We start from the raw sequence: 24,486 nt of genomic DNA, 5'->3' as shown, positions 1-24,486 counted from the left end.
CAAAGCTCGCCAAGAAACACAGGGAGGAACACACACAACATGAGGGAGAACGCGACGCCGAACAGAGGAAGACGCAGACAGAAATACACAGAGGGTTAACGAGGAAAGTGGGAACACACGGGGAACACAGCTGACACAGATAACCATAACGAGACAGGGCGGGGTGACATAACACTGACGGGTACAGGCACAGAGGTTCAGACAGGAGGAGAGAGAGCACGGGGAAAACACAGACATAACGGGCTGGGGAAACATGAAACAACCACAAAGGGAGACGAGGGCTCATAAATACATAGAGGGCACACAGGGGGGAGAGAGAGCACGGGGAGAATTTAGACATAAAGGGCAGGGGAAACATGGAATAAAACATAAGGAGAGACGAGGGCTCACAGATACACAGAGGGGCACACAGGGGGTAAAAGCCATGAAGGGAAAACACTTAGGGAACAACACAACAGGACAAACTCAGAAAACATGGTCTAAATAAGGAACGAAATACAAAAATACAAGAAACTAAGAATACTGGGCCCACATGGCCCAGGACCATGACACCACCCCCCCCTAAAGGGCTGGCTCCTGACAGCCCAAACCCGAGAAACAAAAACAAAAACAACCCACCCAGGGCGGGAGGCGGGGGACCAGGACGGAGGGACCAGAACGGGAAACAAAACAAACAACAGAAAACACAGGAGCACATGACCATAGTCAAAATAAAGTTCAGGGGGCCGACCCAGAGCCCACAGGCACAAGAGTTCACGGGTCACACGGTCGGGGGGCCGACCAGGCGGGTGGCACAGGTGGCAGAGTTGGTCCGGAGGTCGGCCGTGCGGAAGGCAGCGGCGGCGGCGGAGGAGACGACGGAGCAGTTCAGGGGGCCGGCCGCGCGGAAGGCAGCGGCGGAGGAGACAACGGAGCAGTTCAGGGGGCCGGCCGCGCGGAAGGCCGCGGCGGAGGAGACGACGGAGCAGTTCAGGGGGCCGGCCGCGCGGAAGGCAGCGGCGGAGGAGACGACGGAGCAGTTCAGGGGGCCGGCCGCGCGGAAGGCGGCGGCGGAGGAGACGACGGAGCAGTTCAGGGGGCCGGCCGCGCGGAAGGCGGCGGCGGCTCTCCAGTGTCAGGCGTGCTGGCCATGGCCCGGTGGGCACAGGACCAGACGAAGCACAGGCTGAAGACTCAGAGGCTGGACCAGACGAAGCACAGGCCGGAGCTGCGGCAGGTGAGGCTGAAGGCTCAGAGGCTGCAGCGGACGAAGGCTCAGAGGCTGCAGCGGACGAAGGCTCAGGGGCTGCAGCGGACGAAGGCTCAGGGGCTGCAGCGGACGAAGGCTCAGGGGCTGCAGCGGACGAAGGCTCAGGGGCTGCAGCGGACGAAGGCTCTGGGGCTGCAGCGGACGAAGGCTCTGGGGCTGCAGCGGACGAAGGCTCTGGGGCTGCAGCGGACGAAGGCTCTGGGGCTGCAGCGGACGAAGCACAGGCTGGACCTGCAGCGGACGAAGCACAGGCTGGACCAGGCGTAGCAGAAGGTGGCTGGATGGGCTCCTCGGGCCCTCCAGCAGACGAGGCGTGAGGCTGAACGGGCCCCTCGGACCCTCCAGCGGAGACAGGAGGCTGAACGGGCCCCTCGGACCCTCCAGCGGAGACAGGAGGCTGAACGGGCCCCTCGGACCCTCCAGCTGACGTGGCATGAGGCTGGTGCGGTTCTCCAGAACCCCCAGCTGACGAGGAAGGTTGCTGAACGGGCCCCTCGGACCCTCCAGCGGAGACAGGAGGCTGAACGGGCCCCTCGGGCCCTCCAGCTGAGACAGGAGGCTGAACGGGCCCCTCGGACCCTCCAGCTGACGTGGCATGAGGCTGGTGCGGTTCTCCAGAACCCCCAGCTGACGAGGAAGGTTGCTGAACGGGCCTCTCGGACCCTCCAGCTGAGACAGGAGGCTGAACGGGCCCCTCGGACCCTCCAGCGGAGACAGGTGGCTGAACGGGCCCCTCGGACCCTCCAGCGGAGACAGGTGGCTGAACAGGCTCCTCGGACCCTCCAGCGGAGACAGGTGGCTGAACGGGCCCCTCGGACCCTCCAGCGGAGACAGGTGGCTGAACAGGCTCCTCGGGCCCTCCAGCGGAGACAGGTGGCTGAACAGGCCCCTCGGACCCTCCAGCGGAGACAGGTGGCTGAACGGGCCCCTCGGACCCTCCAGCGGGAACAGACGGCTGAGGTAGAAGGCAGTCTGAGGCGGAGAGAAAGCTCACGCCATTCCTAGAAGGCTGAGAAGCAACCTGTACAGCTGACGTGGAAGGAAGCTGAACGGGCTCCTCGGGCCCTCCAGCTGGAAGAGACGGCTGAAGCAGAAGGCAGTCTGAGGCGGAGAGAAAGCTCACGCCATTCCTAGAAGGCTGAGAAGCAGCCTGTACAGCCGACGTGGAAGGGAGCTGAACGGGCCCCTCGGGCCCTCCAGCGGAGACGGGAGGCTGAACGGGCCCCTCGGACCCTCCAGCGGAGACGGGAGGCTGAACGGGCCCCCCGGACCCTCCAGCTGACGAGACATGAGGCTGGACGCATTCACCTGACATCTTACAGTTAACAGTCCAGAAGCAAACAGGTGTCAGATGTCCCGAGGCACAGACTAGCTCATTCACTGCAAGACTCATGTAGGCTGACATAACAGGCTCCAAAACAGAAAGTCCTGCTTCTATATTCCTCCCTTCAGTCTCGAGCAATGACAGGGCTACAGGAGCTACTGGGGCCTGCGCTACAGGCGGCACTGGAGCTACTGGGGCCTGCGCTACAGGCGGCACTGGAGCTACTGGGGCCTGCGCTACAGGCGGCACTGGAGCTACTGGGGCCTGCGCTACAGGCGGCACTGGAGCTACTGGGGCCTGCGCTACAGGCGGCACTGGAGCTACTGGGGGTGACACTGGAGCTACTGGAGACTGAACTGGGGGTGACACTGGAGCTACTGGAGACTGAACTGGGGGTGACACTGGAGCTACTGGAGACTGAACTGGGGGTGACACTGGAGCTACTGGAGACTGAACTGGGGGTGACACTGGTGTACTGGGGTGAAGGCAGCGAGGATGCAGTCTCTCTCTTAAGGGAGGATCGAATGATTTAGCGATAAATCTTGACGGGAAAAGATGCCGATGCTGAGAATACCAGGCAGCGGGGGCTTCCAGGAGGGTAGCTGACTGAACTGAGGGTGGCTGCGAGGGAGCTAACTGAACTGAGGGTGGCTGCGAGGGAGCTAACTGAACTGAGGGTGGCTGCGAGGGTGTTAACTGAACTGAGGGTGGCTGCGAGGGTGCTAACTGAGTTGTGAGGGGCTGCGAGAGAGCTAACTGAACTGACCTGGGAGGAGAAACACGAGCAGGAAAAGGAGCAGGCTCAGAAAAAACTGTCCGAGAAATGGCAGGCTCAGGGTCGACAAAAATAACTCTATCAAAGATGAACCCGCCGTCCACTTCATGTTTTGTAGTCTTAGCATTGTCCGGTTTATGGCGGCGGGCGCGCCGCCTCCTTCGAGCAGAGGAAGCTGGCGCGATGGGCGCTGATGGCGCCAACACAGAGGGTGACGTAGTGGTGAGTTCCCCGTCGTCCGCCCCCATCCTTGCCAGAAATGAGGCAGGCGAAAAATAGCCTAAGCGGATCGGAGACGGCGAGCGGCTGGTAGGCTGTGCAGCAGGTGAGAGGTCCTCCTCCGGGATGAGCCAGGGTTTCCGCCGGAGCTCGTCCTCCCGATAAGCCCGTAACACCTGCTGCCGCTCTTCCTCGCCAAAGTCTATGGCTTCCGTTGTCTCCGTGCGCCACGCCGTGCGGCCAGACCGCGGTGAAGACGCGGAAGCCGGCGGGGTGCGGGCGGAAGGTGTGTCTGTGGCGAGCCTCACCGTTCCAACTCTGACCGCTACTGGCTCATGAGACAGCGGGGAAACGGCGCAACGGCACGGCTCTGGTGAAGGTGCACGCCCACCGGGCCGCTGCTCCTGCGGACGGAGTTGGAGGGTGGAGACGAGAAAGTCGCTGACGAGGGGGTGCAGCGTCTCCCATAACCAGGGGAACACAGATACGCACACCCCTACTTGGCGGGCGAACTCCTCTCGTTCCTCCTCACTGGAACAGTGCAGCCACTTGTCGCAGAGAGACTCCACTGTCCGGACGATCCCCCTCCTCCGTGTCGCTGGGTCCGACATGTTCGCGTCGTCCTGGAGGTCCGCGGAGGGGTTGTGAACTGCTGGGTCCATGTTGTGGTCGCGTTCTTCTGTCATGATTCGTTGTGTGGCAGGCAGGAGAAGGACCCAAGATGCAGACTCACAGACACGGGGATAAACTTAAAGAACACAGCTTTAATGCTGGCACGGCAGAACGTAGGAAATACAAAACTAAACTGGGAAAACTAAATACAAAGCTCGCCAAGAAACACAGGGAGGAACACACACAACATGAGGGAGAACGCGACGCCGAACAGAGGAAGACGCAGACAGAAATACACAGAGGGTTAACGAGGAAAGTGGGAACACACGGGGAACACAGCTGACACAGATAACCATAACGAGACAGGGCGGGGTGACATAACACTGACGGGTACAGGCACAGAGGTTCAGACAGGAGGAGAGAGAGCACGGGGAAAACACAGACATAACGGGCTGGGGAAACATGAAACAACCACAAAGGGAGACGAGGGCTCATAAATACATAGAGGGCACACAGGGGGGAGAGAGAGCACGGGGAGAATTTAGACATAAAGGGCAGGGGAAACATGGAATAAAACATAAGGAGAGACGAGGGCTCACAGATACACAGAGGGGCACACAGGGGGTAAAAGCCATGAAGGGAAAACACTTAGGGAACAACACAACAGGACAAACTCAGAAAACATGGTCTAAATAAGGAACGAAATACAAAAATACAAGAAACTAAGAATACTGGGCCCACATGGCCCAGGACCATGACAGTTAGGGTTGTGTCCTCCTGACAAACCACCTGCACGCTTCTCTAAAGGTCTACGTTTTGGTCTGCGCCCAACTGTGGTTGCTGTATTCACACCTGCCCTGACAAAGCACACCACTGAGGACAACCGAGTCCAAGCTAACTGGACTAAGCTGCATATGTGTGAATACACTCATACACGGGAATCCTTTCATCTGGAAGAAAACACACAAAGTGTTCGGCAGCCAAAATGAACAGGCAGAACAGGGCTGCTGTAAAAGTTTCCCTCTGTCTCAGGTCCACTGTCCCGACTACTTTCAGGAGCACTTATGCTGAACACATGGGAACCGCTCCCTCAACCAAGTCTGATTATATTTAACAGTGATTAAAGGAAAAAAACTTAATAATGAAAGCCGTCCAAAAAAATCCATCTCCTGCAATGCCTGTACTCAGGGCGTCTGCTCTCACTGATGAAATCTAATTTAAGGAGCTCCAAAGTTATTTGAGGACAAGATTCCCATTTAATCGATACAAGTTGTGCCTTCTGACACCATAAAGAAAATTGTGCCATAAAACTCTGATGACGCTGAAATAAATTCTACTTGAACTCATTTTCTTTACACAGTCAATTAAGCCGCGGAGTCCTCCCTCCAAAAGGATTAACCTCACAAGGTCTTTCTGAGTCATTTGTATGAAACTGTAATTAGTAGTTTACCAGCCTCACCGAGGACAACATGTTAGATTTTCACCCAGAGAGACACTTTTAATCAAACATAAACATCAAAAAGCAATATGTATATATATATATATATATAGCTATAAATCAATATGTTCACAGGCCAGGTCAGAGCAGTGCTGTGTTTTCAGTGATGGCACACACACGTTGAGGGTCACGCAGCATGACATGTGTGGACCAGGTGTTGGTGCACCTGTCCAACAAAACACACACATGCACCGCCTTGTCATTTTCCTACCCATGCAACCATAAACACAGACACAGCTTGTACCACTCGTATGCACACAATCACAAACACACTCACGTAACTGTGCGACGGCTGTCGCTGCGTTCTCTCATCATTTGTCATAATCCCCCCTCGTGGCCTCCACTCAGGGGCCGAATGACAAGCCAACAAGGCAGTTACTGATGTGTCCATTGTGTTTGTGTAAATCAACCCCTAGAGCTGATTAAATATGGGTGCCTGGTACATTGTGTCAGAAACAGCAGCACTGTGGGAGCAGCCACGTGCTGACGAGTGCCAGATACGGCGACAGAGGGAGCGAGATTTGGTTCTTCTTGGCCTTCGGCTCCGAACACATGGTTGGTGTTGGTTAGGCTGAGTGCCCAGCACTTTTCTTTCGTTCCCTCTCTCTTGCTTTCACTACAGTCAGGTCTCATTTACCAAATGTAACTTGGCAGTGTGTACTTTGGTGCCAGAGCATCTGGAACATTAGAAGGTGAATTAGGAACATTTAAAAGAACTATTAGAGATGTAGCTGCTGTTCACAGTGCTGTTTGGTTAGGAGGTCGGCATTACCTCACAGTAATAATGGTTCCAGTGGAGCAACAGTCGACCCAGCCCTGCTCTGACAAAAAGGCCATGTTGGGTTTACTTAATTCAATAGTGGTTGCACAAAAAATCATTTGCTTTGGCAGAAACTTAAACATTTTACATAATGCTCAACAAAGTCTAGAGTGTGGTTAACATAAGAGAGGATGCACAACAACTACCACCCTCCTATGTTTGTCCTGGTTGCAGGGGGGCTGGGGTGAGCTGTCCAGGGTGTAACCTGTCTATCACATAGAAACAAATATTTGCACTCACAGGGAACTTAGAACCACCAATTAAACTGCTTGACTTTTAACTGTGGGAGGAAACCAGAATACCCAGAGAGAAACCAGTGCAAACCAGCCCGACTGTGGATTTGAACCCAGGACCTTGTTGCTGGGAGGCAGCAGCACTGGCTTGATGCAGAATTTTCTGTACATTTTTGTCCTCGACAGGTTAAACCACAATAAATAGCAAACACGTGGTGTGTGTGTAGTTGTCTGCCTCTTATAACTCCAGTGATTTTCCTGATCTCGTGTGATCTTGTGAATTTCACGAGTCCAGCAACTAACCGCTCTGACTAGATTGAATCAAGTCATCTCAACAAGAACAAATGAAGTTGTTGAATTTCAAACAGAGCCTACATGATTTAATTAAGTTCACCATAGAAACATGAAATGTTTGTGTTCAAATTACAAGGAAGCCTTTTTTAATGTAACAAACACCCAGTTTACTTTTTCCGGTATACAGAAAAAGTAGAGGCGGCTGCTCGACTTGATGGATGCCTCCCTCAAACCACGATCCAAGCGTGGAATCCCGCGTGGTGTCGCGAGATTTAACATGATATGAACAATTTAATCCACCCTCTCTGCATATCATGTAGTTTCTACACTATACAGTAACACATAACTTAAAAGCATGAGGCACTTGTGTTACATACACATAAATCCAAGAGATGGCCAATCCCTTAATGCTTAACTACTCCCACAGTTTTTAGATTTTAAACTGTTCTGTTATTTCTGCTAATGTCAGCTATATCTTTGGTGTTCTTTTGGACTTTTAAAATATTAAGCTTTTTAACGTTTCGTCGTATCTCCTAAACCGAGATGTGAGCCTTGTGCCAGCATATCTTCAGACACTCCTGACGCTCACGGTGAAAGAATTCTTTTGATACCGTTTACTGTTTTCCCATGATTTATGTTTGTTTCAAACTCTGGAACTGAAGCCATTTTTTCTCGTCATACTGGGACGAGTGCCGTTTAGCCTCACTGAGATGAGCGGGTGGTGCAGGTTCGAATCCTACCCATGGCTGTGGCCTCGTGTCTTTCTTGGGCCTTTCAGATAAAGCCGTCTTCAGCAGACAGTTCAGCTTCTTCAGCTGTTTTCGGCACATCATTTCCTCTACACGGCATTCACCCGGCATTTTCACAGGAAATGCAACTTTTTCTAGTCATTCTCTGCTTCTACAGCTTTGACAGTGAAAGTCACTGATTGGTGGATTTATTATTATCATGCAGTTGGAGATCTCTTCATGGTTATTTTCTTTGCGTGCTCTTTTGTTAATGGATTTTTATTTGCAGGCTTTTTACATTTTATTCGATTTTACCCTCCTTGACCCTCCAGGAAAGCTGTTTGAGTTCAGTTTAGCCTGTTTGCCAAGTCCTGCCACATGCCGTCACACGACACTTCTAAAAATAGCATTAGACTGACCGGTTGATGGATAGGAGCACACACGTCAAAATTCAAAAACCTTTCTTCTTGATAAGCTGCTTGTTGCTCCACGAGTTCTTTTGTTCTTCAGCATATTGATATAAACTGTTTGCCTTCTGCTACATGATCGGTTGTGTAGATGCTACAAATTTGAACATGTCCAAGTAGGGAATTCAAACCCTGCTCCTGTGGTTTCAGAGTGTGCATCTGTTTGAGCCTCCCTCGTCCGCTTTGATGAATCTGTGGCTTTCAGAATTCCATATTTAGCAAAGACTCACATTGTGATTACTGAAGTGTTTACGTTTTTTGATAAAGCTAATATGCTGAAAATAATTGCTTTGTGCTGCCAAGTAGAAGCAGGAAGGCCTTTTTGCCATTTTGGGGTTTTCCTGCAGGATTTTCTTTCTTCTGTGGAAAGTATTAAGGTGCTTCAGTGAAAGCATCCTACTGAAAATAAGGACACAATCACTGATGTCTTTCATTTGAAGATCATTTAAGCCGTACGTATGTTCAGTAGGAAATATGAGTTAATTTACACTTTTTATTCAAAGTGAAATAAGAAAGTTTAACGTTCTTTAATTTTTATCTTACTGTGAGAAATAGAGAAATAGTCACGTGTAGCGCATTCGTCAATGATTAAACTTATGATCAAAACTCCCCTAGAAACCATCATCTGTCACACAGTGATATCACCGCAGGCCAAAGATGGAAACGTTCCCATCATCACTGGTTGAATTTTCGCCGGCTGAATGGTCGGGACACGCCTCTAAGCGAGTGTGGCTGCAGTGAAAGGTTTGCTGGACGGCGACACGTGAAACTGTTCGGTAAATTCTTGGACATCGTTTTGTGAGAGATTGTAAGTGACAGTTATGACAAGAGACACTGGGCCTATTAGAAAGTCCGGCTCTCGATCGCATCATTTCTTGGCTCGGCACCTTTGGCTCTTCCTGTTGGTGCATCATGTATCTGTGTGGATGTAATCTGCACCAACAGAACATAATAATGGTAAAGATGCTTGGCGTAATTTAGATTTTTTTCCCTCGCTGGTTCAGCAGAGCTGCTGCCTGTACCAGGAAACAATACTGTAAGATTATTGGTTGTTTGATGGCGTCACATGACACAGACGGTCACAACAACAGCTCAGTGCTGTCTTGCAGACTTGCATATAAGAGGTGTGCATGAAGGACGTATTGCAAAGGTCTTCCGTCTTCTTTCAAGAACATTCAGGTGTGCTTTGTATGCCCCTGATTCGATTTCACTCCATCTCCTGCACTTTATTCTAATTCTGCCAAGATAGCTAATAAGTCTGCTCTCTGTCTCCACCCTGTGCAAGAGTGATGACTAGGGGGCATCTGAGCATGTTAATGGAAATGGAGAGCAGGGAGCCACCATAATCTCTGTGATTAAAGATGAATTTATTCCTTCTCGCCAACCTGGATGAGAACAAAGGAGCCGCCGTCGCCCTGGGTTCAGTACAGGAGAGGGAAGAGATGGCAGGCTGGAGGTGAAGAGGAGAAGTGCATAATTCAAATGATAAATTAGGCCTGTGAGCCAAAAATGTTTGACTGAGCACCAGAATGAATCGTAAGCAGCCAGCTCAGTGTTTTATGTCACATTAGCTGTAGACACAAGGAAGAAGGCTATTAATAAATAACATGTGACCTGTGCTAAATCAGCTGCTCGCTGATGAGCTGCTTGTCTGTGAGCGTCTATAGATTAGACGAATAGTTTCAGGCTCCTTCTATAGACTCGTTATTTGTACAAGCGTCTGAGGACCGCAGCCAGTTCGCTGGTTTTTCTCTACGTGGCTCCTTGCTTTCATCGCCGTTGAATGACTGTTGTTTGGATATTAAAGGCATGAGGTAAACGTCGTTGATTATGCTGTGAGTGATCTGCACTGGCACTGGCCGCTCCTTAATGTGAATGAAGACTACCAGCAGTGGTCCGAAACAGCTCCATCATGTCTATAGTTGGATGCTTTTTGGATTACAGTGTGAGAAGCGAGCTTCACTTTATCATCTAAATATGGTTTTGTTTGTAGAATAAACATCTGGGAATTGGGAAGGAAAATACAAAGAAAAGTGGTGAGGAGCTGAAAACGTCAAACACGAGCAACACACAGGCAGTGTTTGGTTTCCATGGACACAAAGAGTCACGGGGGCAGCGGGGTCAAACGTCAGTTCGGACTCGTTTATTTAGTTTATTCACTGATCCTCAGTCGAGCTCTTCGTTTGTTTCAGAGTTACACTTTAGCTCTACAAAGGCAGCACGGGTCACACGTTGCCTCATCCATCAACGTAGCCACCCCGTGCTGGCATATAGGGCCGCGATGCTGCTGCTTTTATTATTTATGGAGCCACCCAGATGAAAGAGACATACAGTGTCACGGCGAGTGAGGTGAGCCGTGTGGAGGCAATGAAGGAGGATCCAAACGCAGGCAGTCGTGAAGGTGTGAAGGTGGTTTATTGAGCATGAAAGTAAATACAAACGGCAAAGGGAGCTATGACTAACTAGACTGGGAACTAACTACAGAACACGAACCTGAACATGAGCAGAAACACTTAGCGGTTGACAGCAGGGAAACACACAGATGACGCAGGGTGGAATACACAGACGGACCAGCAACTACAATGACGGCAGACATGACTTAAATACACGGAGAATCACAGGGGAATTACACACAGGTGGTGGACACAGCTGGGAATAATCAACAAGACGAGACAAAGGTAAAACTGAACACACTCACATGAGACGCAGACCATCACAATAAAACAGGAACAAGAAACCATCACACTAAGACACAAACTCGACAGAGAGACAGACAGACAATGGCACATGGAGCTAGACAAATACTAAGCAGACACAACTGAAGAACAAATCCTAAACACCACAGAAACATGAAACTCAAATAATAAACATCATCATCATCAACACTACAAGAGAACAAGAAAACAATCCCTGATGCAAACTAAAACATAATAAAACTCAAACTACTGGGTCCAACGGACCCAGAACCGTGACAGTACCCCCCCCTCAAAGGGCTGGCTCCCGACAGCCCCAAACAAAAAAGCACAAAGCACCAAGCCAGGGCGGGCGGAGGGGGTCCAGGAAGGAGGGTCTGAAACAAAAACAAGGAGCACAAGAGACCAGAATAAACCAAAAACAGGCCAACACAAAACAAGACCATACACGAGTCCACAGTAAAGTCCGGGGGCCGACAACACAAGAGCCGAAACAGTTCAGGGGGCCGACCCTGCACACAGCAACGGCGGCGACAGGCAAACAGTTCTGGAGGCCGACCGTGCGTGCAGCAACGGCGGCGAGGAAGCAGGTCCGGGGGCCGACCGTGCGGACGGCAACGGTGGCGCGAATACAGTTCTGGAGGCCGACCGCGCACACGGCAACGGCGGGCAAACAGTTCCGGAGGCAGACCACGTGGAAGGCAGTGGCGGCCACCGAGCAGGTCCGGAGGACGGCCGCGATGCCAGCGGCGGCGACGAACACCTTCCGGAGGCCGTCCCCGAAGGCCATGATGCCATCTCAGAGGCCCGGAAAACGGCCGGCAGAGGCGAGGCGGAACGGGTCGAGCTGGCACCGACGGCGGCGTGGCAACCACAGGACCAGACGAGGCAGGACCAGACGAGGCAGGACCAGACGAGGACGAAGCAGAGGCTGGACCAGACGAGGACGAAGCAGAGGCTGGACCAGGCGAAGATGATGAAGACACGGAGGCTGGACCAGGCGAAGATGATGAAGACGGTAGTGGGACGGCTGCGGAACCTGACGGCGGTGATGCTGCAGAAGGTGATGTGGAGATGTGCTGGCTGGGTCCTCCAGGACCACCAGCAGATGTGAGGATGTGCTGGGTGGGCTCCACGGGCCCTCCAGCAGACGAGGCTTGAGGCTGGCTGGGTTCTCCTAAACCCCCAGCAGACGACACTTGAGGCTGGCTGGGTTCTCCTAAACCCCCAGCAGACGACACTTGAGGCTGGCCGGGCTCCTCAGGCCCTCCAGCCGACGAGGCAGGACGCTGGCTGGGTTCTCCTAAACCCCCAGCAGACGACACTTGAGGCTGGCTGGGTTCTCCTAAACCCCCAGCAGACGACACTTGAGGCTGGCTGGGTTCTCCTAAACCCCCAGCAGACGACACTTGAGGCTGGCTGGGTTCTCCTAAACCCCCAGCAGACGACACTTGAGGCTGGCTGGGTTCTCCTAAACCCCCAGCAGACGACACTTGAGGCTGGACGGGCTCCTCAGGCCCTCCAGGGAAAGCAGTCTCTGAAGCAGCAGGTACGGAGACCTCTGCCAGTGTGGACACTGGCTGGGACTGAGCAGCACCGTGGCTAGACTCAGGCAGCAACAGTGGGATACAGTCCTCAGAGGGCTGGAAGTGTTCCCCAATACACTCAGCAGAGGACTGAGGCGGACGGGTGAACTCACTTGAGCTCTCAGGGGGTGCTGAGAGCCGAGACTGTTCAGGTGAGTTCTCCGGTGAGGCTGCTGGTGCTGGTGTCTTGACCTCTAGGGGTCCAGAGTTGGCTGGTGACTGACACCCAGCCTCTGGGGAGGCCCTAGAGGGAGCAACTGCCTCTGAGATGGCCAGCTTAAATGAACCAGCAAAAGTTTGTGTGGAGTGTGTTCCCTGCTTGTAATGAGGCTGTGAGGATAAAGGCTGGGTAAGTGAGTGGACAGGCTGCTGAACTGGTGGCAACTGAGCTACAGGTAGCAAAGTAGTAACAGGTGGTGGAGTGGCTGGCTGAACTGATAAGGCTGATGACTCTCTTGCCAACTGAGCTATTGACTGGGCTATGGACTGTAACATGGTGTCTACTGGGTCTGACTGTGACTGTGATGGAGGTGATGAGTGAGTGGCTGACTGAGTTAGCGACTGCTGGGAAGCTAACCGAGCTACCGGCTGAGCAGCTGACTCAACGAACACAGCCCCGGTATAAACAGTCATATGAACTGGTGAAACAGACAGAGCGTCTTTTCCACTCACCACAGCCGGCAGTTCGGAAGTCCTATTCTCCAGCTGTGGGGCGACGCGCCGACGGCGCGATCGTCGCTTCCTCCTGGGCAAAACCTCCGGCGGGCCGGGCAAAACCTCCGGCGGGCCGGGCAAAACCTCCGGCGGGCCGGGCAAAACCTCCGGCGGGCCGGGCAAAACCTCCGGCGTCCGGCTGGGTTGGGAAGCGATAGCGGCTGGTGGGTGTAGGTGAAGTTCGTGAAGGATGAAGTCTTGCACGAGTGGGTGTAGTGAGTCCAATAGCCAGGGATAATCCGTGAGCAGCTGTTGCAGTCTGGCTTCCAGAACGTGGAGGAATGCTTCTCCCTCATGCTCTAGCCACAGGTTGATTATTTGTGAAGCGGAGTTCGTGATGAGGTCCCGAAGCTCCGTGGGTGGGGTGAATGCCGCTGGATCCATATCTGGCTGGTCCGTACTGTCACGGCGAGTGAGGTGAGCCGTGTGGAGGTAATGAAGGAGGATCCAAATGCAGGCAGTCGTGAAGGTGTGAAGGTGGTTTATTGAGCATGAAAGTAAATACAAACGGCAAAGGGAGCAATGACTAACTAGACTGGGAACAAACTAACTACAGAACACGAACCTGAACATGAGCAGAAACACTTAGCGGTTGACAGCAGGGAAACACACAGATGACGCAGGGTGGAATACACAGACGGACCAGCAACTACAATGACGGCAGACATGACTTAAATACACCCAGAGAAACACAGGGGAATTACACACAGGTGGTGGACACAGCTGGGAATAATCAACAAGACGAGACAAAGGTAAAACTGAACACACTCACATGAGACGCAGACCATCACAATAAAACAGGAACAAGAAACCATCACACTAAGACACAAACTCGACAGAGAGACAGACAGACAATGGCACATGGAGCTAGACAAATACTAAGCAGACACAACCGAAGAACAAATCCTAAACACCACAGAAACATGAAACTCAAATAATAAACATCATCATCATCAACACTACAAGAGAACAAGAAAACAATCCCTGATGCAAACTAAAACATAATAAAACTCAAACTACTGGGTCCAACGGACCCAGAACCGTGACATACAGACGCATTCAGATTGCAGGAGGGATGAGCTGTCAGTCTGAACGTGCCGGCGGGGCTTTGGTTTAAGGACACAAACAGCAGGGCTGATGAGAAGTTTGTGAACTGCTTATAGAGTTAAGCCTTTAAGCAAAATGCTTATAAATAATGAAAGGAGGTCCGACTGGAGGTAAAGAATGAACACGCCATGTCAAACTTTCACACTAAAGAGCCAAAACATCATCACCGCTCCTTAAAGTACATTTTAGCATCTTTATGTCTGACTCACACAGGCCACACCCCTGAACTTAGTGCAGGGTGCAAACAGTCTGCATGTTTTAACCTTGTGCAAACAAATATAATGTCAAGCATACAAATGATATCATACAAAATACAAGATCGTTATTTATGCTGTGTGACGTAGAAAAACATGCGTCATTCCACTCGTAACCCCACTGCCTGCTTCAGGTGACTGTTCAAGGTCATTAGCTGTATTATGGAAAGCCATGTATAGTAAAAGTAGCAACACTGCATATTAACTGTATATTTAAAATAGCAATAAATCATTACATATAAAAAAAGTCAATAAACAGAGAGGGAGTTTGCACGTTCTCCCTGTGTTTGTGTGGGTTCACTCCGACTTCCTCCCACAGTCCAAACACATGCAGTTAGTGTGGGTTAATAAGTGTGAATGGTAGTCTGTGTCTGCGTGTGCGACAGACTGTCCAGGGTGTACCCTGCCTCTCGCCCCAAGATAGCTGGGGTAGGCTCCAGCCCCGCCACGACCCTGAAAAGGATAAAGGAAGAGGATGGATGGATGGTCAATAAATAAATGAATAAATATTAATAAATGCCTGTAAATGTGTCAAGATGTTCCCAGCAAACCCAAACTTGTCAGCTGCACCTGCCCAGTTCAACTGCAACCAATCGGTGACTGACAACCATCCGACATATATCAGAACCTCACATTTTCAATTATGCTGAAAGAGTTAACATTATCCACGTAGAGAGAGAGAGACTATGACATGATCCCACAATGAGTCTCATCAAAAATCCCACATATCAGGTAAAAGTAAACGTCTAAGATAAAAATAGCTGGACTCTCACAGTTATTCTGTTTCCTCACAAGTGTCGCAGGGTTTTTGTGTGCCTGTGTTTAAAAGAAGATGCTGCAGTAACCTGCGAGCGTGAATATTCTGTCATAATGTGCAACATTCAGAAAGTAATGACGTCTTCACGTTACACGCAAGCCTTTATTAATGAATGTGGTTTTAGTACACGGAGCGTTTCAAGCTGGGGGACATGTGAAACTCAGCGGTGTTAGAATATGTGATGTACAGTGGTGTATCACGTCCAAGTTGGCTGCTATTATAGCATTCGCTGTAACTTGTAAAAAATGGAGCAGCTTACTTTCAGTAGTAAAAATGATGCTCGCACTCTGGTGCAGGATGCTGCTCCGTTGTTCCTCCCGGTCTTGTGCATTAAATGAACGGACAGGATTTTAAAAAAGGCTTACATCAGCAGAGTGGACGTGTGTGTGTGTGTGTGTGTGTGTGTGTGTGTGTGTGCGTGTGTGTGTGTGTGTGTGTGTGTGTGTGTGTGTATGTGTGTGTGTGTGTGTGTGTGTGTGTGTGCGTGTGTGTGTGTGTGTGTGTGTGTGTGTGTGTGTGTGTGTGTGTGTGTGTGTGTCTGTGCTATGTGTTCATAAAGCGACAGCAGTGTGTCGCGCACACTCACTGAAGATAATTACCGGGACTTGTCGGGGTTTGTCGCACAGCTCTGCCTGGAAGAGTCTGGGTTTGGTAATGAGGCTCATCAAGGAAGATTTTCAGGCCATTGAAGTTTTTTTAGAACTTTTTGACGGCATCGTCCCAAAAACTCAACGTGCTGCTATTCAGTGTGCCACATTCTCCTCAGGGATTTCCAACCAGGAATACACATGTGTGTGTGTGTGTGTGTGTGTGTGTGTGTGTGTGTGTGTGTGTGTGTGTGTGTGTGTGTGTGTGTGTGCGTGTGTGTGTGTGTGTGTGTGTGTGTGTGTGTGTGTGCGTGTGTGTGTGTGTGTGTGTGCGTGTGTGTGTGTTCCAGAAGGAGAGCGTTTTAATGCCTCCCGTGGACACACACACACACATAGATGTGTGCACGCACCTCCACACGTACAAACTAGGTCAGTAGAAGCGAGTGCGAGTCGTAACCGCCGTCATAGAGAGAGGCTCCCAACAGATCGATAGAAACGCGGTCGCTAATGACTGATATGACGCAAGCTTGCGTTTTAGCATGCGATCGCCACTTTTGCCGCTTTTGCCGCTTTTGCTGTCTGTCATTTCTGTCACGTACTTTTCTAAGAACCCTGCTGATTTATGTGAGCGTGGTTATAATCGCGGTCGAGGTCATAAATGCATTTTCCATTTAGGGATATTTTAGTGTTGTGACCATTTCTCCCCCACAGCATGATTTCAAGGATAATATTCAGAGATGACTCTACAGACATGTTCTGAAGGGCACTCCAGGGCTAGAGAGCTTACTCAGATCACAAAGGATCAGGTGGTATTTAATAATTTGAGAAATCATTATCAATGCTTCTCAGAAGCCCTGCAGGGAAAGCCTCTTTTCACTTGCTGCCATAAAGGAGGTCAGAGGAGAGGCTCGGCTACAGAGAGGAGCACCTCAGGAATTAGCCGTCATCCTCGGAGACACTTGACATGTTGCTTCAACTCTTTATGATAACTAATGAGTACTTCACTCGTAGTGTGACGGACCCTTTTTTGTCTCTTTGAGTGTAAGACACAGTGAAGTGCAGGGAAAAGCCTAAAGGCTGCGGCAGCACAATCGTGGGTTAAATACACGCTCTCACTAATCCAGCTGCATGTTCGGTAATGAAAGGCGAACAGAAGGGGATGAGAGGACGGAGGCGATGAGAGGGGTGGGGGGTGTTAACAGCTTGTGGTTGGCTGGAGTGAGGAATGAAGTTCATCACGTAGGACAGCAATTAGCGCCGGCACAGACCGAGGTTTCAAGATCGACAAAATGAATTAAAAGAAATCTTTTATTAAATCAAGTCATGTCATGTAGCATCAGACGAGTTCCCTTTAGTTTCTTTGGGCTCACTGCAAAGGCCGCTTGGGTCAGCTGTAGCTCCTCGTTGCAAACAGAATTTACTGACAGTTACTGCCGCTGCAGGAAACAGTTCCCTATGAAGACGCTGTTAATGGACACACTAAGTGTCAGGAATACCAAGTCTCTGTTATTGTGTTATATCCTTTTATCTAGCCCTTTACTTACTTAGGTCCAATTGACATGCAGCCAGTAGTTCAACTAGAACATGAAAGACCATTACAGCGACACACTGTGCCAGCATTGTTTAAATTGCTAATGGAGAGGGAGAAGAATAGCCTGACCGTAAACTATAAAGCTTTGAGATTAGCCTCTTTCATTTTGTTGTGTTTTTTACTACGGTGGAAGTAGAAATCTTGAGCAACACACACTGAATGAGGTAAAAGAGAAGGAGAGACACATGGGTAACAGGAAAATTAGAAAAACGACACAAAAGAGCCGTAGTGAGAGATCAGGTGCACTGAAAGTGAGAACAAAAGGGAATCCTGGATGAAGAGTGAGTTCAGTTATGAGGGAGAGCGAGCTGAAAAACAAGAGAGGGAGAGAGAGCCTGTGTGGGAAAGCAGGAGAGAGAGCGAGGGACACACACAGGGAGAGAGAGCTAACAGGAGGGAAGTCTCAACAGCAGCAGTTTGGCTGAGCGCTCAGTCAGACCGGCTACAGCTGTGGATCTGATACGAGCCGCTTCTCTACTGGCCCCAAGAGATCCACTGAGACACGGAGAGGGTGTAGGCACAACATGAAGCAGGGTCCAAACGAAGGAGTGCACGAAACAAAGGTGGAGGAAGCCAGAGACAAGGACAGAGCGAAGACAGTCTGAGGGAAACCCAGGAGCCAAAAGTCTCTGCTGCTGCTGGAGCGTCGGGGCTGACCGGTGACAGCCAAGCGGGAGGAGGAGGAAGGGTTGGAGGAGGTGGAGGGGGACGCAAAGGAGGTCTCGGGGGCACGGTGACGGTGCCGACGGTGCCAGTGGTGGTGCCGCCTTCACCCTTTCCGTCTCTGGGTGAGATCGGAGGGAGGAGGACGGCCGACGGAGTGGCAGGACGGGGAAGCGCGGATGGCGGGCGGGCACGGGGGGGGAGTTGGGGAGGGATGGGCGAGGGCCGGTGGGACATGCCCATGCCCGTGGGCCGAGGCTCCTGGGCCGAGCAGATGAGCGAGAGGTCGCTGAGTGGGAGAGACAGCCTCCCCCAGGAAGGCGGAAGGAACGCCAGGGTCCGAAGGGCCGTCCGTATCTCCTCCCTCGTGGCTCAGGAGGTGAGTGAGGGAGCAGTGTGTGTGTGTGTGTGTGTGTGTGTGTGTGTGTGTGTGTGTGTGTGTGTGTGTGTGTGTGTGATGACACAGGGAGAAAATGAAAGTGTGACGGAGGCCTCAGTGTGTGACAACCAGGGGAGCCGTGTGTGAGACGAGGGAAGCAATCAGACAAGTACATGGTCTCTGTAATACGCAGATGTGTATATGAATTTACTTTCATCAGCACTCTGAGCTCTGGTACATGTGACCCTTGACCTCATCACTGCTGGCTGCTTGTACTGCAGATATCAAGGAACTGACGTGGATGAGAGCCTCGGCTACCATCGCTGCTCCTTATATCCACACAAAACACTATACAGCAGTTTGTAGTCTGAAGCTGTGAGCTGTTCGATACCTCTGTGTGAGAATGATCTGTGAATACCGTCTTTGATGAGGACGTTGATGATCCGTTTGTCCTTTGGTAAACGAGATGCTGGAGACAGACACCAACAAACGTGGCAGCTCCAAACCCGCTTGCTGATTTTAACAGTAAGCACAACAAAGATAATTGTGTAACATTTCAGCTGTTACAGTCATGTGACAGTCCCGCGTGTGCGTGCGGTCCCTGGGCGAGCCGTGACCAGTGTCATCTGCGAGGAGAGAAACCACATCTGCACACATCTGGGAACATTGGGTCCAAGAGTGCACTGAACCCGGCTCTCTCCCTCTTGCGCTGCTCCTTTTCTTACCTTTCTTCCCCTCTCATCTCCTCCCCTTTGCCCCGCCTCCATCACCGCAGCAGCTGTAAGCTGAGTCTGGGGCGATACTAATAGAACAGCGTGAAGCAGGACACACCAATTTTAGCAAGGCAATGCAATCAAGAAAACGCAGTGTCTCACAGCTCCACTCGTGCTCTCCTTTAGTTCCCTCAGTGTGTGTGTGTGTGTGTGTGTGTGTGTGTGTGTGTGTGTGTGTGTGTGTGTGTGTGTGTGTGTGTGCGTGCGTGTGTGTGTGCGTGTGTGTGTGTGTGTGTGTGTGTGTGTGTGTGTGCGTGTGTGTGTGTGTGTGTGTGTGCGTGTGTGTGTGTGTGTGCGTGTGTGTGTGCGTGTGTGTGTGTGTGTGTGTGTGTGTGTAACAGAGATTGACGGTAGAGCTGGGTTATCAGTGACATTCTTCACAATGTTGCCATTTAAGCTCTCCGTTTAGCAGCTCTGTAAACACTCGAGATTTGCTGCTGTTGATAGAGACACACGGGAAAGAAAGATGGAAAGAGGAGCGATAAGGAGAGGAAAGTGAAGCAGAGAAATTCAGTGTGCAAATGGGTCCAGTTTATCAATATTTCCCTTTATGTGAAATACTGGCAGATGCTTCTCGGCTGGACGCTGTGTAAACGTGCACATGCCCAAAGTGACTCGATCACAGGGACTTCACTAAGAAAGTTTGGCTTTGGAAAAATGAACAAGCTGAGAGTGGGGAAGCTTTGAAACACCAGATAAAATCACATGTAAACTGACAGTATGATGTGCATTTCCAAGCATGTTTAAGTTTGTGTTTTGTGCGCATGTGCGCATCGACAGAGAATGTGTGTGCGGGAGCAGACGGCGTGCAGTGGGATGCTGGGAAGCTCCGTCGATACAAACGACTGTTTACATAAAGCTCGAGCTAAGAATTAAGGACTGTGTCCACATTAGCGATGCGCGTGTTCATTGACAGTGCTGCTTTTGATAACAGGCGCCGCAACATGACTTCATGGTAAAATCAATGAGTGCTGTGGTAGCAGTGTTTATTTACATTCATTTGACTTTATTGTTTGCTGACAGGGACAATGTAGGTACCCTACATTGTCCCATCTATTAGATGATATCATGGCCATTTATGCTGGTACACAGTTCAGTTGTATAACCATGATGAATTTTCACGCAGAGGAAGACTCCACTTTTGAAAACAGAGTACTGTACGATACATGCCTATATATATATAAAAACAGTAAACTCTGTAAAGCCTGCACCGTGATGTTTTAACTGGATTTGATGCAGGATTGTTTCCTGAACTTTCTGACAAATCAAAAAAATTACATTAAATATAAATGTGTGCAGATTACTGGGAGAGGGGACCACAGTGATGATGTAGAGGTCTCACAAACTCACATCAATTTCAGATATCAAATATGATAAACTTTGTGTTACAGAGTTAAACATGTGCAGTGTGGAAATGTGAGCACAAAAAAACCTTAAAAAAGAAAATAAACTGAGAAATAAAACAAATAATTTAGGTTTGAAGAACAGAAAGTAATTCATTAAACTATTCGTTACATTACAAAATGACCTGAAAGTCATTATTACCAGTTAGTAATACAAACAACTACACTCTCACAGGCCATCCTAATTAGGACACACATACAGTCTTTCTTTTACTTCTTACATGAACTCAAACCAGCAACACAAAGCAGAGATGAAAATCAGACTTGAAGCCAGAGTGATTCGACATGTGAGATGTACCGTCAGGCTGTAAGCCCGACTGCTCATCACTGCCTTTGTTACCAGATGAAGTTCAGACAGTGGCTGCTGGGCTGGGGACGGCACACGCTGGGGTTCTGGTTCCTGGTTAGTCCTGGTCAGAGTCCTGTCTGTGCAGAAGGTTTCCAAGATGTTGCATAAGCAGCATAATGTAGTTATTTCTAACAATTACGCTCTCATCCTTACGTGCAAAAACAAAGCTGTCAGGAATGCACCATTTGCAAGTAAACAGCACCTACTGTACTGCAACTAAACTCATGTCAGATCTGGCCTCAAGGTGCTTTGTATTGTTAGGTAGAGCCTACAATAATACATACAGAGAAAAGCCCAACAGTCATATGACCCCCTATGAGCAGCACTTTGGCCACAGTGGGGAGGAAAAACTCCCTTTTAACAGGAAGAAACCTCCGGCAGAACCAGGCTCAGCGAGGGGCGGGGCCATCTGCTGCGACCGGCTGGGGTGAGAGAAGGAAAACTCTGCTGTGTGCTGCTGCTTCGATTACACTAATGTTTAATGTTTGCCGCTGGTGAGTCTGCAGCTCTGAGAAAGGAAAAAAAGGGACATTTTTAAAATAAGCATTCATGATGAGAGGCATCTGGCAGTTTTATGTTGTGTTTAAACACAACAGCAGAAAGTATGCTGCTGTCTCTTACATGACAGCATGCCAGTAGAAAGTCTTTGGTCTTCTTCTTGTATTAAAAGCAGACGGTAGCAGGTAGAGAAACAAACTGCAGCTGCTAATAATAGTGTCTTTTTTTATGTAACACACAGACTTTATTGACTGTAACCAGTTCAGAGCCTTGCTGTGGGAGAGGTGTGTGTTTCACTTGTAATGGTACTTACCTGGAACTGACCTCATTTAGTGCAGCAGGTGCTAACAGTCAAACCACTGTAATATCAGTGAGTGTGTGTAAGGTGTCGAGTACAGGCACGTTTAAATGTGAGCGTTTGAGTGAGTGTGCAAAGCTGCAGCTTTATTGAGATGTGTAAATATTTTAGAGAACCATGCACAGGATTCCTTTGTTTGCTAAAATCAACCAAATTTCTGTTTCCAGAACTGATCAAATGCATTTTCTTCCCTTTCTCGAGTGAAAACTCCGTCTTCTGTTCTGGACTGAAGCAAAATAAATCAGCAATCGCTTCCAAGACAAATCACCTTTTCTATTGGCCAGTCCTCTTCTTTTTTTCTTGCCCGTGGGAAAAGTGATGTTGGCGGTCTCTGTGAGGGTCTGATCATGGAGCGGGAGGAGAGAAAGGGAGCGCAAACCATGCCCATCCATCACCTTTACCAGCAGTGCCCTTGAACGCAGCAATCAGTAGGACTGGACAAATAAATCAGGACTCTCTTCCTTCAGCGTTAAATTGTACTTCCTCACTAAATTGCACACACACAGACACACACACGAGCACTCTCATGCCACCCATCTCTGAAATGCTTCAGTTGCTGGATGATAAAGTATCGCCGCTGGCCATGAGTGGGTCCCAGCTCTCTTTCTTTCCTTCTGTCTCGCTCTCTCCGTCAATCTCAGCGCTCTGGTGTACTCCATTTGAAATTGCATTTGGCGTGTTCTCAAAGGCTGTCGAATGCAGCGCCGGGTGTAAATGCCAATGTAGTTACTGCAACTGGAGGTGTGTTTCTCCATACTGGAGAATGTGGCTTTCAAGTACAACCCAGAAATAGTGAGGTATAACCTCAGAGGGTCTTCATTTCCCCCCTTTTCCATCTGATTTTAAAATATTCATTTTAAGTATGCTTTTTCTTACGTCAGCACATAAAAGGTCCAACCATCTGGCTCCAGAAATATAATTGTTCTTCTGTGTTTACCTCAGCAGTGCGTATAAACCGCTACTTTGTTTAGAAGAAGACTGCTGTGCTCTTAAATCTACACGGAGTAATGTGTAATTACATATTTCATATGTTCTCCTGCCATCTGAAACACAGCGTCAGACATGTCTGATCAATTTAAGTATGCAGCTACAGACTGCTCTTATACATAGTACACCTTGTAAGTTACTTTTAATTTAAAGATCACAAATAGCTTATTATATAAACCATTTAATGTTTTTATTGTGTATTTTTATTATCTCTTGTCACTACGTCTTTCTTCTTCTCTTCTCTCTCCTCCCTCATTTCTTCCTCACCTGAAACATGGATAAATGTGCTTATTTCCTCTCATGACTGTTGCAGCAGATTAGACATGTAGCCCATCCGTCTCTGCACAGCTGAGAACGACCCGGCTAACCAGCAATAACAGCTGGCTCTAAGCTAGCATCATGCTCACTAGTGTCAATGTCCTAAAAATGACACTTTGATTATATTCTCACGTTGTGTGAGAGACATGTCCATGTCCAACAATGTTAGATCCACGTCAAAGAAAGTTTCACTAACACCGGCTTACAGCAGGTTAACATTAACCAAAGCAGGAAAGTGCAGGACATCCTCAACAGCTCACCTCAGTATCAGCGGCACTGAACAGACGTGAGCTTCACTGGTTCATCGCCTCATATCCAAAGTTTTACAGCCTCCTTCAGAAGAAATAGCCTTGGACACTCAGCATATTGCTGAGATAAAGTCTGATAGCACACACTCATAACAGTTGTTTGTCCTGCAGCAGCCACCACAGCTGGAATAATGCGCGTGAATCAGGACGGGTAAGAAAACAGCATGCAGTTGGCTGCACTCTCCAATCTACTGTGAGATTTTACACACCGTTTCTTTAAGACTTTAACAAAAGTACTGCATTAAGTTTTTACAGCCCAGTATGTTCATACAGAGTCCTCTATTTTCAATAAATCCAAAGTAAATGTTTGGAGTGTTTGAAGATTAAAAAGCCCACACACATCACCAAATGCTGGGATTCCTCCCTGGAGCTGCTCTGCCAGGCTTTTACTGCAGCTGCTTGTTTCTGGGTCTGTTTCTATTTTTCTTCTCAGAACTCTTTCAGTTGTTCTCTGGAAGTCTAACCTGGCCTTCCTGTTCTTAAGTGTAACCAGTGGTTTGCACTTTGGTGTAAACTCTCTGTATTTGCATTTATGAAGGTAGACACTGACGGTGATACACCTACGAGTGTTTTTGACTTGGTTAGGTGTTGTGAAAGGGGTTCGCTCACCAATGATTGTTAATTCAGCCAATCCTAAAGTTTTTACCAGGTCTCTGATTGTTTTATTTCTTCAGGCTAATGAAGGTTTGCTTCACTTCGATATCTCATATTGCTCATACTGAGTGATTGTGAGTTTGCTCTTGATGCGTGCTGAGCCTGTGTGAGCGCTTGCATGTCTATGCATGCATGCAAGTGACCACCAGTGAGGAAGGCGGTTTGTCTTTGCTTGTTTTTCTGCTTACTCTGGGGTCCTGCATTTCTGCCCCCACTGTCCACGTCCAG

At 49.5% G+C, this 24,486-nt stretch overlaps 2 protein-coding genes across 2 annotated transcripts in view; one reads left to right on the top strand and one right to left on the bottom strand.

Moving 5' to 3' along the window:
- kcnh2b (potassium voltage-gated channel, subfamily H (eag-related), member 2b) overlaps positions 1–24,486 on the top strand; it is a 271,728-nt gene that overhangs the window by 177,432 nt on the left and 69,810 nt on the right. The window lies entirely within an intron of this gene.
- Positions 11,411–13,165, bottom strand: LOC147321431 (uncharacterized). Its single transcript, XM_086305230.1, has 2 exons — positions 11,604–13,165; positions 11,411–11,424 (listed from the first exon to the last, which is right to left on the bottom strand). The coding sequence occupies exons 1-2, from the start codon at positions 13,129–13,131 to the stop codon at positions 11,411–11,413; spliced, it is 1,542 nt and encodes a 513-aa protein (XP_086161356.1). The 5' UTR covers positions 13,132–13,165.

The sequence above is a fragment of the Aulonocara sp. 'chitande type north' Nkhata Bay genome, linkage group LG9 (genome assembly GCF_057382095.1).
Source record: "Aulonocara sp. 'chitande type north' Nkhata Bay isolate Kocher_YH1m ecotype deep benthic linkage group LG9, A_spYH_male_GT1.1, whole genome shotgun sequence".
In the NCBI taxonomy this organism is placed as follows: Eukaryota; Metazoa; Chordata; class Actinopteri; order Cichliformes; family Cichlidae; genus Aulonocara; species Aulonocara sp. 'chitande type north' Nkhata Bay.
The sequence above is the reverse complement of the archived record's forward strand: the minus strand, read 5'-3'. Positions and strand labels throughout refer to the sequence as shown.

Excerpts from the sequence above, each read along its gene's own strand:
- LOC147321431 (XM_086305230.1), bottom strand. The coding sequence starts at position 13,131 with ATGACTGTTTATACCGGGGCTGTGTTCGTTGAGTCAGCTGCTCAGCCG.